Source organism: Acyrthosiphon pisum, chromosome A1 (genome assembly GCF_005508785.2).
Source record: "Acyrthosiphon pisum isolate AL4f chromosome A1, pea_aphid_22Mar2018_4r6ur, whole genome shotgun sequence".
Taxonomy (NCBI): Eukaryota; Metazoa; Arthropoda; class Insecta; order Hemiptera; family Aphididae; genus Acyrthosiphon; species Acyrthosiphon pisum.
This window is the reverse complement of record NC_042494.1, coordinates 48,704,189-48,721,825: the sequence shown is the minus strand read 5'-3', so window position 1 is coordinate 48,721,825 and position 17,637 is coordinate 48,704,189. Positions and strand designations below refer to the sequence as shown.

The 17,637-nt window shown below is 27.5% G+C and overlaps 1 protein-coding gene across 9 annotated transcripts in view; it reads left to right on the top strand.

The window, feature by feature from the left end:
* Positions 1–985: 985 nt before the first annotated feature.
* The window catches only part of LOC100165785 (multiple PDZ domain protein), a 63,998-nt gene continuing 47,346 nt past the window's right edge, over positions 986–17,637 (top strand). For 4 of the 9 annotated variants that reach the window (XM_029487195.1, XM_029487193.1, XM_029487199.1 and 1 more), the window contains exons 1-21: positions 986–1,351; positions 2,254–2,325; positions 2,489–2,640; positions 2,699–2,905; positions 4,101–4,226; positions 6,032–6,147; positions 9,698–9,742; positions 10,017–10,197; positions 10,279–10,413; positions 10,474–10,635; positions 11,257–11,394; positions 11,458–11,635; positions 11,732–12,039; positions 12,108–12,314; positions 12,421–12,762; positions 12,842–13,075; positions 13,137–13,367; positions 14,928–15,038; positions 15,232–15,530; positions 15,658–15,744; positions 16,214–16,234. In XM_029487195.1, the coding sequence (XP_029343055.1) occupies positions 2,310–2,325; positions 2,489–2,640; positions 2,699–2,905; positions 4,101–4,226; positions 6,032–6,147; positions 9,698–9,742; positions 10,017–10,197; positions 10,279–10,413; positions 10,474–10,635; positions 11,257–11,394; positions 11,458–11,635; positions 11,732–12,039; positions 12,108–12,314; positions 12,421–12,762; positions 12,842–13,075; positions 13,137–13,367; positions 14,928–15,038; positions 15,232–15,530; positions 15,658–15,744; positions 16,214–16,234 (3,296 nt within the window). In that variant the 5' untranslated portion in view covers positions 986–1,351; positions 2,254–2,309. Of the gene's footprint in view, positions 1,352–2,253; positions 2,326–2,488; positions 2,641–2,698; positions 2,906–4,100; positions 4,227–6,031; positions 6,148–8,284; positions 8,868–9,697; positions 9,743–10,016; positions 10,198–10,278; positions 10,414–10,473; positions 10,636–11,256; positions 11,395–11,457; positions 11,636–11,731; positions 12,040–12,107; positions 12,315–12,420; positions 12,763–12,841; positions 13,076–13,136; positions 13,368–14,927; positions 15,039–15,231; positions 15,531–15,657; positions 15,745–16,213; positions 16,235–17,637 lie in introns of those variants that run through there. The other 5 variants (XM_029487197.1, XM_029487196.1, XM_029487194.1 and 2 more) reach the window with 5 other exon arrangements.

Genomic DNA, 17,637 nt, shown 5'->3' with positions numbered 1-17,637 from the left:
GGAGTGAATGTAAAGTAAAAAACAAATAACAATACAAATTATTATAAAGTCTAACGCATTATTTATTCATACTTATTATTATAATTAGATGATAAAAAAAAAAAATTATTTAATAATTAACATTATTATATTACAGAAAAAGTGTACCTATACAATCACACATAATAATTATTATTTTTAATATTTTTTAACTAATTAACTTTTTATACTTATTATTATTATGATTAAAAAAATACAATCACACACATTTTTTGAGAGACTAATCAGCCAACCTCCACACGGTGTCTTCTGGGTAACGCTAATAGGCTGAAGGGACTCAACTCGAACAACCTAAAAATATTGGTCGGACTCAACTCCGATAACCCAAAAGTATTTGCGGGACTCAATTCAATGTTATCCCTTTTTTTATACCCTAAAATTATCATATGAGGTATGACTGCATGAGCCCACATTTTAGCCTATTTAAGCATGGGTTTTACCTTTAAAATACTTTTGGTAATTTGTTCTTGATTCGTATAGTTAAGTTCACATGGACCCCCCTCAGATACGGCTTTCAGTATATTAGTAACTTCAGTACCTACATCTTACACACGCATATTTTAAACCATGAGGCATGAGTTTTATCCGTATTGTATAGTTGCATATAATATATTTATCATCTATGGGTTAAGCCCTAAAACTGACTATTGTTTTATGGTAAGACGTGCGGGCAGCGGGCGTGCACCTATCGAATTTCTAGGTGCTTAAAATTATAATTTATCATCACGGGACCCAAATGTCACCATCCCCACAGATATATCTGTGGCCATCCCACAAAAAACCATCGAACGATTAAAATCGTTCGAAAAACTTATAACATAATTTGGTCACACTGTAGATTCATGAAAATTCTTCCGCGCTCGGTCGGTGGTGCATCTTCGTTTTATCATAACAAAACCTTTCAAGCAGATTATCATAGTGACATGGTATCACGGTATTGTTCTATGGTATCACACACAAGTACACAACACTATACAAGTCGTCCTGAAGTGCGTTCTACAATAATAATATTTATTAATTTTTAATTACCTATTTACCTATTACTATTTATTTACTATTCGTGGGTGTCGTCATTTGAACACATTTGTTGATTCCAATTTCCCTCTGCTATGTATCATCGTTAAGTAAATTAAACGTGTGTTCCGTTTGAGATTGTAATACAATTCATTGAATTGTATGTGAATATAAGTTAATATAACTGATTGGTTTGCATCTAATAACACATTTGGATAATTCAAATCAATCAAAAACAAGTGTTCTTATGCACATTTTAAATCTGCTGTTACCAAATAAGTAATCAATAAACTAGTAGGTAAGTTTAAGGTACAATTTTTATTTTATAGAATATTTTGTTAAAATACCAAAATTATAGAACAGCAAACTGTATGGATAATCCCTCAATATAGTGTGTAATGTACAACAATACTTATTGACATTTATATCTATTAAGGGGATTCGATACAGTGATGTTCTGTCTTTGTCTAACACATGCGTGACTCACAATTTTAGACGTGTTCTTTGCAAACGTACCGATTGATCTAATGAAGCAATAAGAATTCTAAAAACATATTTAAATTTGTCGTCAAGACTACTTGAGAACAAATTTCTCATATATTTGATATTATCCCCCAAATTTATAAAAATGTTAAATTTAAAAAGAGTAATTAAACAATTTGTCATATTTTAATTTATGGAGAAGTTAAAATTTTAAAACTGTGTTGTTACTTGTTAGGCTTAATATTTAGATACCTATTATCTAATTTTGAGGTTAGAAAATTATCTGTGTTTGTATGATGCTTTTCTTTACGATATTTCAATTTTTGAATGAAATAAGTAGGTGCCTAGGTATATAAAATTAAAATATTGTAATAAACCAATGTACAAATACAGATAATGTTCTTACTTTTAAATGTAATGATATGTAAATTCACTTAGGTATATATAAACATTGTTTGTGTTAAACACAAATTTGCTGTTGTAAATTTGTAAGACAGACAATACATGCAGGCGATAGTAATAGTTGTATTAATAGTCAGATATTTTATACAACATTATACGTCTACTTCTTTAAAAATATTTATGTTAGTCTAAATTTTTAACTCATGCATGCCACATTATTATAAATAATATAATATTTGAAATTGAAAGTTTGATATTATTTTTTTTTTTGTTATCCATCTTGACAATAATAATAAATTACATTTTATTTTACAGGTTGCATCACTTAAATTACGTATACTATCAAGAAAAAACCTGATCATTTTATTAAAATGTCTCTTTATACAGGTAATACATAATATGCAGTATAAGATAATTTTCTATTTTGCAATCAAGTATGGATTGTAAATTATAATTTATGAAATATTAAATAATATAAATCTTTTTAAAATATTTTCAGCAATTCATTTCTATAATGTATAATAATGTATATTTCTTTTTAATTTTACAGATATGTCTGCAGCACTATCTATTTTGACTGAAATAAAATCTTTGGTCAATGAATCAGGTGATGATAAATTAAAAGCTAATACCAATAATGATCTTCAACTCCTGATCTCTGTTTTTCAAAACCCAATTATAAAAACTATTGCATCTGTTCAGGTAAAATATTAATCTCTATGTCTGATTAATTATTTATCATTATAATTTATTATTTTAGGATTCTGTATCTGAATTGAGTTGTCAACTTCAAGAACATCCGTCATTATTACCAGTTGATTTCGATATATCACCTGTTACTGGTCATTTAGTATTGAGTTTGCCATCCGAGTCTACTCTTTATAATAGTGTACCAGAAGATTTGGATCAAAGAGTTCCTAAACTTTCAAATAGTTCATCTACAGAGAGTTCATCTCCTTCATCAAAGGTGTCCTTTTTTTTTATTAATTTGTTAATTTTGATTATTTTAATTAACTTATAATTTCATAAGTACACATTTATTTAAATTTATATATAACAATCTTAATGTTATGGTGAAAATCGATTGTGAACAGTTTAACTTCTTTGGAATACAATAGCAAACAATTGTTGGTTGAGAAATAAGTTTAGTTATTTGGCTAAATAATTATTGTGAATATTTTTTAAGTGATGTTACCAAATTAGTATTGATAGAATTCATTATAGTTATAGTTCTAGGTTGAGTTTCTTCTAAAACCAAAATTATTTTATGTATTGAAGTAAGCTGCTTATAAATCTGTCCGTTATTATATTGTACTTGAATGTCCTATGGAAGCTCTTTACACCATTGATGATTATAAAGAATTATTGGTAAAAGTTAGAGATTTGAATTTACCAGTGTAATATTCATAAAATTAGACAAGTATATTCAATATTTTTTTTGCATATAAACTAATAGGCAATTGTAAAAGATTACTAATAATCAAATTTTTTTTAATTAATAACTATGAATTAAGTTGTGTAATATATAAGTCTGGACGAGATAAAATATTTTTAAAATCAAACCTTGGATATTTACTAATGGTTTGATATAATGATACAGTAGAAATACAATCTGTTGACATTGCATGAAAACATTTAGGTAAAAACAATCATAATTGTGCAATAATAAGGGAATAAGTACGTTCACAAACCTTACTCTATTGAGTTTAAAATGCAACTCGGCAGCTCTCTGACTTTAATGCATATGGAAGGCTCATAGGTGGTAATTGATCTTTATTCATATTAAATATTATTTGGTTTATTTAATATTAATAATAATAATATAAATAACAATTGTACATATTATTTCATTTTCTTTTTATGCATTCAATTCTTGTATTATCGTTATTTAAAATCCTATACATGTAAAATAACGTACCTAAACATTTTTGATAAGCAAAAAAAAACGTTATTTAGTCAAGTGGTACTTACATGAAGATATTCAAACTATGTAGGTGGTACTCGGATATAAGAAGGCTGAGAACCGCAGCTATAGAGTATACAATCGTTTTTATAAATATTATATTGTTTGGTTTAGAATAATAAATACATTTTTTTTATATATAATAAGTATTTTCATTTTATCATAAACATGTATTAATAGTTTTCATTTTATATTTTAGGAAAGTAAATCCTTAATAAAAGATATATCAACTACTTTACCACCAATAACAACACCATCTTATGCCGTTGAATTTCAAAAAGCAGTAGAAGAAGCATCTAGAGGACGTAAAATACATAACGTTCAAGTATGTTTAACTTATACAAATTTCCATTTAGAGGACGCCCCTCCCACACATGTAGTCTCCGTATTAAAAGTGCGTAACATACCAAATTGTATGCTCAGCAAAACACTTGTAGCTTCGTTAGTTTAAAAATTAGAGTGAATTGACCTCTTATAATATTTAAAGGTAAGTTTATTATCTAGGCAATCTCATGGACTTTTTATTATATTTTAATTTTAAAGCAAGTTATGAGTATTTTATGATGTATGAACAATTCACAATTTTAAAATACTTATAACTCGCTTAAAATTAAAATATAATAAAAAGCCCATGAGATTGCCTAGATAATAATGTTATCTTTAAATTTTATAAGAGAATTCACTCTAATTTTTAAACTAACGGAGCTACACGTGTTCTGTTGAGAGTACAATTTGTTATGTTACGCACTTGTAAGACAATATATGCGGGTGAGGCATCTTTTTAAATTATAATTTAAACATAATTGTTTGTAAGTACATATGTGAAGGGGTCAAGTAAGAAATCCATCTTTTGAGATAAATTCATACATTATTTGATTTTCCTATTCAGTATTTTTATGAAAAAATTTAATTATTTTCCATTTCTGGTACAATAATAAAAAAAATAGTAAAGATTTTATCAAATATAATAAAATATGGTTTCCCAAAATTTTAAATATTTAAAGCTATATAATTTAATATATTAATTCATAAATAAGATAATCAGTTTAAAAGTACTTTATTGTAAGATATTCATTATTTGTTTAAATATTTAAATTTTTGAAAAAATAATTTTTGTTACGTAATTTAGAATTATTATAAAAAATATATCTACTATTTTTATTATTATTATTTTTTCAAATACATTTATGATTTCATATTCAGAAACTGAATATTTTCTAAAGGTTTTAAATATATACAACTTTAATAAGTAGTTGATTAGGCACAAGTATTTAAAGTATGAATGAATGGACTAAAATCCTGTGTCACTCCACTCCCCTCGTCTAAACTTTAAATACTTATAACTAATGAACTACTTTTTTAAAATTCAATTTTTATGTTACAAAATACTGTGAAAAAGTATTCTGTTTTGGATATCATACTATAAATGTACATTATTATATAAATAACTAAAAGCTTAATAAATGATGATGACAAAAAATACTGTTTTTTAATGACATTAAATATGTAAAAAAATTGTTAATAGTTTTTGTAATAAGTGTTGTATGTTAAATTGATCATTCCCTAAGATCTGAAAATTTAACTTGTTTTGGTAGGTTAGGGGAGGACAGTAAATTTTTATTTTAGTACAATACTTTGGCTAAATTTCAGCATCCCGTAAGAGTGATCAGCTTAAATAATAATATTGTATATACTTTTATATTTGTAATTAACAAAGTATTTATAATTTAAATGTTAGTTAATTTGACTGAGTATAATATTTTAAAAACTTTTAATATTTTTTTTACTTGTTAGGAAATTTCTATTTTTATAAATATTTTTATTACAACTTTAGTTTCATAATTAAATTGTTGGTATTTAATTTCTTAGAAGATGGTTGATTATGTTTCATTAATTGATGTTAATATTAGGTATGTGTTGAAAATTATTACAAAATTGAAAATATATATATAGTCTTTTTTATAATTTCAATTAATCAAATAGCAATACTTATAAAAAATAAAAATGAACCATTACATTCTTAATTATGCTAAGCACTTTTTAATTGTTTGTATTTGTTAGAATGTCTAATGTTTAATTATTATTTATACTTGTAAACATTATAATTTATAGTAATGGATATTTTTTTAGCTCTTCAAGCCAGAAGGTTGCAGTTTGGGTTTTAGTGTAGTTGGCTTAAGAAGTGAAGAAAAGGGAGAACTCGGAATATTTGTCCAAGAAATTCAACAAAATGGAATTGCTGCACGGTAAATTATGTATTATTATTAATTAAATTATATTTATAATAAGCAAATAACAATAATTTTATTACAAATATGTTATTTAAAACTATAGGTTCTAGAGAAAATATAATAGATACTGATTGAAACCTGAACTGAGGTGAACTTATATAAATATTGAAAATATAGTTTCTTTAAGGTGAATGTGAATATACTTTTGAGTTATTGACTGGTTACTAAATGATTCAAAAAGACTGTTATTCAGTAATAATTATTATGAATTATTATTCAGAAATAATTTGAAATGTGTTCTTCACATTGTATCATTGTATGTTTAATGTTTATAGTTAAAAAAAATGTATAAATGCATAATTTTGCAAGTATTATTACAAAACGGTAGTATTGTCATAAACTCATAACCTAATTTGTCTTATTAAAAAAATTCTTAGCCGCATTTCATTCAATTGGAGTTGGGACTTTTTTGATAAGCTAGAATAAACATTTATATACACATTTATAAGAACATTTAATATTGTTAAATTTCCTTGTATGAGTTTGGACAGTACAACTTCTATTTTCTAAACAATACCTGTTGGCTATCATTATTGCCTATTGATATAATATTTGGGTATATATATTTTTAAAAAATTATTTATACTAATCTTTTAATGACTCTAAACTCAAAATTAACTGAAGACCTATTTAAAATTCAAACATAAGTACATTTTTTAGCCTTCATCAATTGGTCAAAATAACTTAGAAAAATAGTCCTACTAAATAATAAAAAACTAGTGAACACTGAACTGTATAAACAAAAAAAAAAATTAATATATAGGGGAAGTAACGGGTTAAGTTGAATGTTAATTTGTACTTTACAGACTGTATTCTATTTTTCTTATAATTTTCTTATTTGCTTTTATGCTAGACTTTAAGGATTTGATTTAAAAAATGTGTATTAAATACTTCTTGATAAGTCACCAGTAGGCTAATATTTATACTGGAATGTCATATTAAATTTTATTTGAATAAATTTAAAAAAAATTATGAAATACATTTAATTTAATTAAAATAAAATGGCCTGATACGTATTGTTAGGAATTTTAAATTCCCTTCGGAAACATAAGAAAATATAAAAATGGGATTGACATTCAGGTAACCAGGACCCATGGGAAATGAGGAATTATAAGAAAAATAATATAATGGATATAAAATCTCTTCAAAATCAACTTGCTATATATAGCTACGTTAACAATAGTTTTGGCATCCATGTTAACCCTAACTAGTATATATTTAATAAATACGTAATATTAGAATTTATTATATCGAAAAATAAGTTTGGTAAAAGTAAAAAGTAAACAGTTCATGGAAATGATGAAGACTTATTCAAATAATAGTTTAAAAAAATATAGTTATGTTGCATTAATATGCAATATTTCATTTGAGATATACTTCATACCCATACGAGTTTATTTTAATAACTATTTATACTATAATATTAGTTATTTAATTTTAATATTAATATTGTATTGCGGTATTTACTATTTAGAACATATACCTAGTAATAGTAGCTAGAAGTAATTTATAAAATACTATTTATTCAGCATTCTAAATACAAATAAATAAAAATATCTAAGGTGACATTGGTTATAGGCTTGTAGCTTGTTTTTCTTGTTATTATTGCTTAGGAAAAATGCCAAATGTATGTTTATGAGTTATATGACATATAAGCCAAGATTAAAATATTATAATTTTTAGTCAACATTCGACAATCTCCATAGTTTCGCGTATTGTCTTATTTATAAACAAATATTTCATATAATAATAATATTTTTTTTCCGTTTTAGAAGACGTTTAAATAATAAAAAAACAATGCATAGGTGTTCGCATAATATAATAATATTGCACAATATAACAATTAATAATTATCTAATATTATTTACCGGTTTAAAATCGTAAAATATTAACTGTATATTATTATACTGTGTAAAATATTCGGGTCCCGTCCGGCGACGAAATGGGTATTTGAACCCGGAACCCGCGGAATAAAATAAGCTTCGGTTGACAATATCAAAAAAAAATAATAATTACAAAGTCGTAATCAATGTAATTCGCGTACCTACATAGGTTATACATATTTATTATATAATCGCATATATTTATTCAATTTTTATGTACATATTATGCACGGGGGTCGTCGGGGTTGGTCGTTGGTGTTTATAGTAGCGCACGGAAAAGGAACCACCGGGCGCCGCCGTCGTTTGCGTATTTATAGATCTCCCGACCCGCCACGGTACTCGCAATATATAAAAACACTTCACACGCATGACGCAGGCCCTCTGTAGTCGGTTGCGCGCGGTCCCTAGAGGGTGGACAGGCGGGGCAGGGATTGGCCGCGCGGTAAGTCGAGGTAACTTCTGCCAGTCATTACGCTTTCGCGTTCGGGTTCGATACGCTCGTCGCGCTTGCCGAATTTCTCTCCAATCCGACGAACTTTACGTCATTTCTACCCAAAAACAACAGTCGTGTGCGACACCACGGGATGATGTATACCGCGTTCAAACCGAGCACCCACCGTCGCCGTGTCTACGCGGTTACTCGTTAGGAATTCGCGGTCGCGCCCGCCCGTCGCCTAAAACTCGACATAAATCGCTCGAAAAATGACGACTACGAGTCCGACGTTTACCGCCGTCGCCAAACAAAAATGGTGCACAGTTGACGACGGACTCTTCTCGACGCATCGGCAGGCGGTAGGTGCCGACGAACAAGCTTACAAGCCGCCCGCGAAATCTATATAAATAATATTATACGAATAGCCTATATGCAACAATTATTATAATAGGATACCTAGGACAGGTTTACTGTTGTACCTACCTTGTCCCCCGAACGCGCACTTTTCATTATCAATCCGTTGTGTGCTTTAATAAAATCCACGTTTATTATTATATTCGTTTTAAATCAACTAATTCAATTACGTTTTAGTGAAATGTTTTAAAAATCAAAAAAATCATTAAAAAATATTTATTATTTCGCTGTGCCAGCCTGTGCAAATAGCACGTCAACTTGTTATTTACATAACATTTATTTTAATCTCGTATTTACCCTAAAATCTCAATAGTTCGTGTTTGTAAACAACTTGTCAATCGTTAATTATTTTAATATTTTTTAAAATTATTTAAAATAATGTATTTAATATCATTAGTTAATATTTAATTTACATTAAAATATTTTACCTACAGTTAAAAAATTTAAATATTTAAATTATAGTAGTAATAGATATTATTATTTATTATGTCAAAAATATAGGACTTGGTCAAAATTAAAAAAAAAATACCTATTACACCTATTTTTTTGTACTTAATTGTATATAGTACATAGCTAGTTAAAATAAACATTTTCATTTAAGCGCATAACAATTTTTCTGTTGGAGGCTCTTTCAAAGAAATGGTAATATTTATACTCGTATTTATATGACAAATATACTTTATACTTGTAAGTGGTTTCAAGAATTAATAATTAATTTAATTCTATTTGTCTTATTTGTTCTGTATGTTGAACTAATCACATTTATCTTTTAAAGCTCATGCATTTCACCTCTGCTGGGGACATCTAACCCACCCATAAGGTGATTAATTCATTATCCAAAGAATGTATAATTTTTATAATTTTTACTACTAAATATTATTATTATTTATTTTAAGTATAGGTAATAATTGCCAATTTATGTATTATAAAAATGTGATAGGTACTAAGAAACTATTATTTTTATGATATTGATAATATTTTTATGACAAATAAAAGTTTTAATTTGAGCATCTATTAAAAAAATTCTCAAATAACATGCATTTAACCTAGTTATTTTTATTAAATTATTTGAATTGTATTTTTTAAAAATGTAGAGAAGGAGGGCTTCATGAAGGTGATCAGATTATTGCTATCGATGGGCAACCATTGGACACAAATGTGTCTCACCAGCAAGCTATTGGAATACTGCAACAGGCTCGTGGGCTTGTTCAGTTGGTCGTAGCGCGCCCTCTTACACCACCTCCTTTACCAACATCACAACCTTCTAGTAACATGGTAAAAATAAATGATTGTTTCATAATCTATAGTCTGTATAGAAATCAGTGGACTGAATATTAAATAATATTATCATTACAGTTGAACACAGAATGGGCTCAAGTTGAAGTAATTGAGCTGCTCAATGATGGATCTGGATTAGGATTTGGTATTATAGGTGGTCGTAGCACCGGTGTTGTTGTTAAGACAATACTTCCAGGAGGAGTGGCTGATAGAGTATAAAAATAATTATAATTTCCAATTGAATTAAAATATTATAACTAATGTTATTCTTAGGATGGGCGATTACAAAGTGGTGATCATATACTACAAATAGGCGAAGTAAACTTAAGAGGAATGGGAAGTGAACAGGTTGCATCTGTGCTTCGACAATCTGGGAGTCAAGTTAGATTGGTCGTAGCTCGTCCAATAGAATCTAGTGCAATTGATATAATTCAAGTAAAGTATTTTAAATAGTTTAATTTTAAAGTAAATAATTATTTAATTTTCGTCAGTTGGAAATTTGTGTAGAGAACATTTTTTAACTCTACCGGCTGATTCTTTTATCAAACAACAATCAATATTTCAAAAGGTGTAAATTTTTTTGAAAATGATTTTTTACATAGTTTCAAGTCGTTTATAAAACAACGTTTTTATTAAAAAATTATATTTTTAAATATTTTTTATTTTTATAATTTTTTAAGTTTTTTACTTTTTCGAATGACAACATAGGGTTTCATATTATGTTCATGTAATACATATAAAAAGTGTGCATCTTATTAGTTTTGTAATTAAAATAGTAAGTCCTTAAAGGCTTATTTATTTAATAATTATTAATTTCTTAAATTGTGACTAAAATACTTTTTTCTTCTAACTAAAGAATAAATTAGGATAACATTTACAATAACAACAACAAAATCGCATTTACTTAAACATTTTAATTAATGATGCTGACAAATTATATATACTATTCTGTTATAGCAATAAATAATAATAATGTTAATTACCTAGAGGCTGGATGTTATGGTTTATTTATTGAATAATAATATATACTAACATTATATTTTTATATTTTTATAGAATTTAAGCTGTAGAGCACCAATTGTACCAACAAAGATGTTAGGAGATGCAGATGAGCTTGATCGTCATTTAGTTCAGCATGGATATCCAGAAGTTGCAACATATACTCCTGATTATTTTTTCCAAAATTTTACAAATGTAAATGTTTAAAAATAATTTTATCTTATTTAGTGTTATCATTATTAATTAATTTTGTTTTAGGAAAACAATTTGATAATCAGTGAACATATTATACCTGCCTCATTGCCTGTTCTTACAATGGATATGGTACCACCTGATAGTATTACAACTCTCCCAGAAACTGATTCATTTAGTGTGCAATTAAAAAAAGATACTCATGGCTTAGGAATAACTATAGCAGGGTATGTTTGTGAAAAAGGTATGTATTGGTTTTTTTTTTATAATTTTAACTTTTAAGTATGTTAATTGTTCTTTTTAACATTTTTTTTTTTTTTTTGTTTCTTTTTTAATGTAGAAGAATTATCTGGTATATTTGTGAAAAGCATCAGTGAAGGTAGTGCAGCTGACCTATGCAAAAAAATTCAGGTGAATGACCGTATCGTTGAAGTTGATGGAACTTCATTGCAAGGATTTACCAATCATGAGGCAGTTGAAGTTTTGAGATCTACGGGTCAAATGGTTACATTGCGTTTAGAACGTTACCTACGGGGCCCTAAATTTGAACAACTACAAGTAGCCATAGCAGCATCAGAAATGAAGCCAAACACAAATAGTGCAACTGCGTCACCATCTATAATGTCTTTACCTAGATTTCCAATAACTGTAAGTTTTAGTTGTAAATAAAACTAACTATTATTGTATTAAATTTAAAATCTATTTTATAATTGAAGGATGGAGAAAGTACTGCGGAAATTGAAGTAGAAGGTGAATCAGGAGCAACAGTAGAGGCTGATATGCTTGGTGAAGTAGAAGATGAAATGGTTGAAGAAACTGATTCTGTGGGAAATTCTTCACTTGATGGAGAGCTTAAACCAGAAACACTGAAAAAGATCAGAAATAAATGGATTGATGTTGTTGGAAATGATGTAGAAATTGTTGTAAGTTAAATTAAGATATTACAATTAAATTAATTTTTATAGTTAAATACCTTCTTAGCTTAAAAATGTTTTTGTTAATTATGTTGTGTTTATTTATTTTTATTAGGTAGGTCAGTTGAAGAAATTTAGTGAAGGTGGTGGTCTAGGTATAAGTTTGGAAGGTACTGTAGATGTAGAAAATGGCATGGAAGTGAGGCCACATCACTACATACGATCAGTTTTACCTGAAGGACCAGTGGGAAAAAATGCAAGTCTTCAATCTGGTGATGAGTTGCTTGAAGTAAACGGACACCGATTATTGGGTAGAAACCATATGGAAGTGGTAGCAATATTGAAAGAGTTACCTATTAATGTCAGAATGATTTGTGCTAGACGCACTGATGAACAACAATTGCCACACCATTACCTTACCGACATTACAGAGGATCGAGCTGCTTTTGCTGCTAAAGTAAGAATATAGTAAAAAATACAGATAAGCCTTTTTATATGTATCTTAAATTAATTAATTTACCTGTGTTTATTTATAGAATGCATTAGGCGGTAGTCTTCAAAATTTAATGCCTGCTACTGATCGTTTGGTGAAAGCAAAATCAGATGGATCATTGGCTAGTACTGGAACAGCAGGGTGTTCAGAATCTAGTAGATTACGTTCTCGATCTCTTGAACCTCTAACTGGATTAGCTATGTGGTCTTCACAGCCCCAACTTATCGAGCTTATGAAAGGAGAACGTGGCCTTGGATTTTCAATTTTAGATTATCAAGTATGTATTCTTTTATCAAGTTGGATAATTCTTTGTAATTTATAATTTTTAAATTTTATAGGATCCCATGAACCCAAGTGAAACAGTGATTGTGATTCGTTCATTAGTACCTGGTGGAGTAGCCCAAAATGATGGTCGCTTGATACCCGGAGATCGTTTACTTCGAGTAAATGATATTTGTTTGGAGAATGCGTCATTAGATCAAGCTGTGCAAGCTTTGAAGGGTGCTCCCAAAGGAGTAGTCCATATTGCTGTTGCCAAGCCACTGCCCATACCAGATAGTAGCAGTCAGGTGAGTTCACCTTCGGAACAGGCACGCGCAGATGAATCTTTCACGCAACGTCGCGGCGAATTCTACAATGATGTCGACCAGGAGTCATCTGTTCAACAGTTGGCGTCTAATCTGCTCAAGTCGGAGAGCTTCTGACTCAATTATATAATTCCTTAATGATTGTGGCGATATATAATTTCTTTAAAATAATAACATATTTAATTCTTTATCCTTATACATTTCTTATGAATTATAAGAAGAACCAACTTATTATTTCTAAAAAAATTCTTTGTCCTGATATCGTCACAATTTAACCGTCCATTTTATTTTATTTAATAATTTAAATAACCACTAATTAGTTGTAGTTAGAAAATAATGGTAGCTACAAGTTGTTTATGATTTAATAAAATACGGATCAAAATGAAGAAATGTAACGAGATTACTCATAGAGCTTACTTTGAAAGGAGATAGGATTTATAAATATTATTGAAGCGTATTTTATTAAGTACTTATTTATTAGATGTCCTATATTGTTCTATGAGCACTCATGCACTTCTTCATTCTTCTTCGCCTTTAAAACTATTAATATCACTTGAACAATTTTATTTTATTTATTTTGATAAAATAATTTTATGTGCCTTATTAATTGATAAAAACTATTACATACAAAGTATTCTTTAAAACATTAATGCAATACTAATATTAAGTTATAATTTTGGGTGTTTGGTTATTTCTATAAATATGATTGCATTATATATTGATATGTATCACACATGTGTATACTGAGTATCTAGAAAGTTCATAAGCCCATTGCGATGATAATAATAGAAGTCACTTTTCTGTCTAAATTAATCTAAACACTTAATTGTTAAACATCTGTGATTTTCACTGCAAATTGAGGGTTTTCAAACTTTTTAGGAACATTCTAATATATATGTATACTTATAATTTTACATAGTAAGTTAAATGTAGTTGAAGCGAAAAACACAACTGCCAGTCCATGTCGCCGCTCGTATACACTTTTAGTACATTTTTATTTCTCTTTAAGTTTTTTAAGTTTAGTTTAATTATTTAGATAGAGATTTCTTTCTTTTGTTATATTGTTTTTTTATTTTTATTAAACGCAACTTTTGGAAGAAAATGAAAACAAAACTGTGTTTTTGTTATTTGCACAAGTCGATAAAAACACAAATACTCTAAAACCGTGGTTACATTGCCATAGGTTTTCAAAAATTGTGCGAATGTTAGACTAAACTTACCCAAGAGGCAATGTGGCTCATGGATGGCGCATTTGTGTTTTTGTTGCTCCTTCCTAACAATTCTTTCTCCTTTTACTCATAATGATATATCATTACTTCATTATGATATATGTCTTGAACTTTGAAGTTGTTTATATTTGGACATTATAAATTGGGAAATTGAATTCTTCAGTTAAAGTAATTCAATGAAATAATGGTATACATCTAAATGGAAGTACAATTTTAGTATCTACTCTGTGGATGTAGATCAGATGAAATATGATTGGCCTTATAAAATGTTGGTGATTGAAGAGGCCCATACTTGAGCTCTATATTTTTCTAGGATGATAGCTCAGAAGAAAAAAAATTGAGCATCAATGATGAAGATGATGATGAAGAGTGCTATTCAATGTACAGTTGCCCTGAATCACCTATCATTTTTGATGATGTAAAGGCAAGTTCTAAATTTGTCTAGCTCATTAAGTTTATTTTGTACCAAGACTCGAGAGTCAAGAGTACTTTAAAAGAAATATCAATAAAAACTACTTATCATTTTATGTGATACATTAGGCAAACATTGATTTTTTTTACAAATGTATGAAAATTATAAATTGAATCCAATCTCATAAACTTGTTATTATAAATAGAAAACCGATGAGACTTTTAAACAAATATGTTCAATGGATGAGACAGATAATGTACAAGATGTGCAAGAGATCACACTTACTAAAGGCTCATCACCATTGGGCATATATCTGCGTAGACGTTCATTTAGCGATCATATGGGTTTGGAAATTGAAAACTTATTTGGTGCTGCTGAACAAGATCGCAGGCTAAAAATTGGCGATGTAGTAATTTCTGTTAATAATGAATCATTGAAGTATGTGTCACCAGCCCAAGTGAAGTCGATTTTATCTAGAGCTAATCTACTAACAGGCCATATACCGTAAGTGAAGCCATATAAATACAAATAAAAAAACAAATAGTTTATATAATCTGGTTAATGGTTTAATAAGATTAGTTACTAATGAAAATCAATATAACCTTTTTTATTTGTATTTATGCTATTTCAGTGTACGTTTTGTACGTGCAGAGGCGGTTAAGAATACCTGTGTAATCCGAAGTAAAACTGTACCTAATATAACTCTACGTACTCCAAGGTAAATGTTTGTAATATTTTTAAATATGTTATGGTAAATAACAATAAATGTTATATCAACTTTGGTAAATATTAAAATAAATATATTATGAATCTAATTTTATAGTATTTAATGGCTCGATTAGCTTTCTTTAAAATTTTAAAATTTATATAATCAAAGCATTATATTCATGCCAAGAATCACTGGGGTAAATATTATGATTATTTTTCTAACACTTATAGCCAGCAAATAAAAAAAATTCTCATTTTAATTATAAACTTATGATAATATTCTAGTATTCACCGTGGTACCAAATAACTCCTAATTTTTGTTATTTACCATAATAAAAACTACACATTTAATATTGTTTTTAAATGTTGAACTAAATGTGGTTGATTTTATTTTTCCATGCTTTGTTTATGATTTAATAACGTTTTCTGTTTAATGCTTATTGACTTCCTTTATTATTATATTTTTGCATTTAATGAAGGATATTACCTGTCTATTACAAGTGAGAATGACCTATTTTGCAAAGTTATATTTTCCAATTAATTTTTGTACATTTTGTGGGTAATATATTGTGGTAATAATTTGAGTAAAAGAGTTTTATTTGTTTAGTCTTTTTTATTCACAGAAAAAAAAAGCTATTTTTATAATCATTACCTATTAGTTATCTAGTACCTAGTTAGTTCAGTAGGTACTCTGTATATTCTTTTATATTTTATGTACAACTACCGTATAATAATGACACAATATAGTAAAGAATTTTGGTGTATTATAATAAAGTCAAATTAAACTAACCAAAATTAAAGTTTACATAGAATAGACTTATTAGGATATAATATTATACTCATTACTCAGCCTATAAAGAGTGTTTTTTTTAAATATTAAACACTTTATTTTGAAAAATATTTTATTTTACTCTTTGGTAAATGTAAGATGCATGTTGATGTCACACAAACATTTTACCTATGTTGCTTTTGTTTTTTGTTTTTTATTATTTTTTTTGGTGAGTTTACTATACATTTTTTATTTTTAAATTATAACCTATATTTTTAACTTGGTTTGTTTCCCCGAAGTAGAATACTATTTTTAAAATATTTATGGATAAATAAAGATTAAAGTACCTATATTAAACAAATTGTATTTTAGTAATCAATAGATTTTATTTTTATAAGTGTTATATAATTTGAATAGTGGATTACACATTTTTGGATTTACCATGGTCACTCATCTAAACTTTAAGCAAATACAAATTAATGAAATACTTTTTGTTTAATATTAATTGATATTTATTATATATACATCAACATTTTTAGAATAGTATTCTGTTTCAGATTATGAAAGTTAGATTACCCTTTAATAAATATCAAAAGTCTATAGTGGGCTCACCAACAAACATAAGAGTAATAAGGAGGACAGTAGGTAATTACACTGATGTACTGTAAGAATTGTTTAGTGTACATCTTTATTGGGTTAGTCACTATAATTTATGTGTTAAATATTTAAATCTGAATTCAATTATAAAACATTGAATACGAAAAAACGATTTTGATCGGAGATTGTCTATCATCCTAAAATTATTCATAATGATTTGAAAATATTATGTATTTAAAATATAATAATATACATAAAAGTTCAAATCCCCCCAAAAATATTTTGAATTACAATAAAATAACTAGAATCGTTATTTTTTGTTTAAATATAAAATTTTGTATAAACTTTGAATATCCATAATAATAAAATCAAGTTTATTATATTGTAATAGATTTATTGGTTCCAATATTAACTATTATGAAGGACTTTTAATGATATTAACTGTCAAGCCTTATCTATACACATTGAATACTATAGTACGCCTATACATTCTTATCAACAAAATAGTTTCAAATTTTCGTTGACTTATTTTTCAAC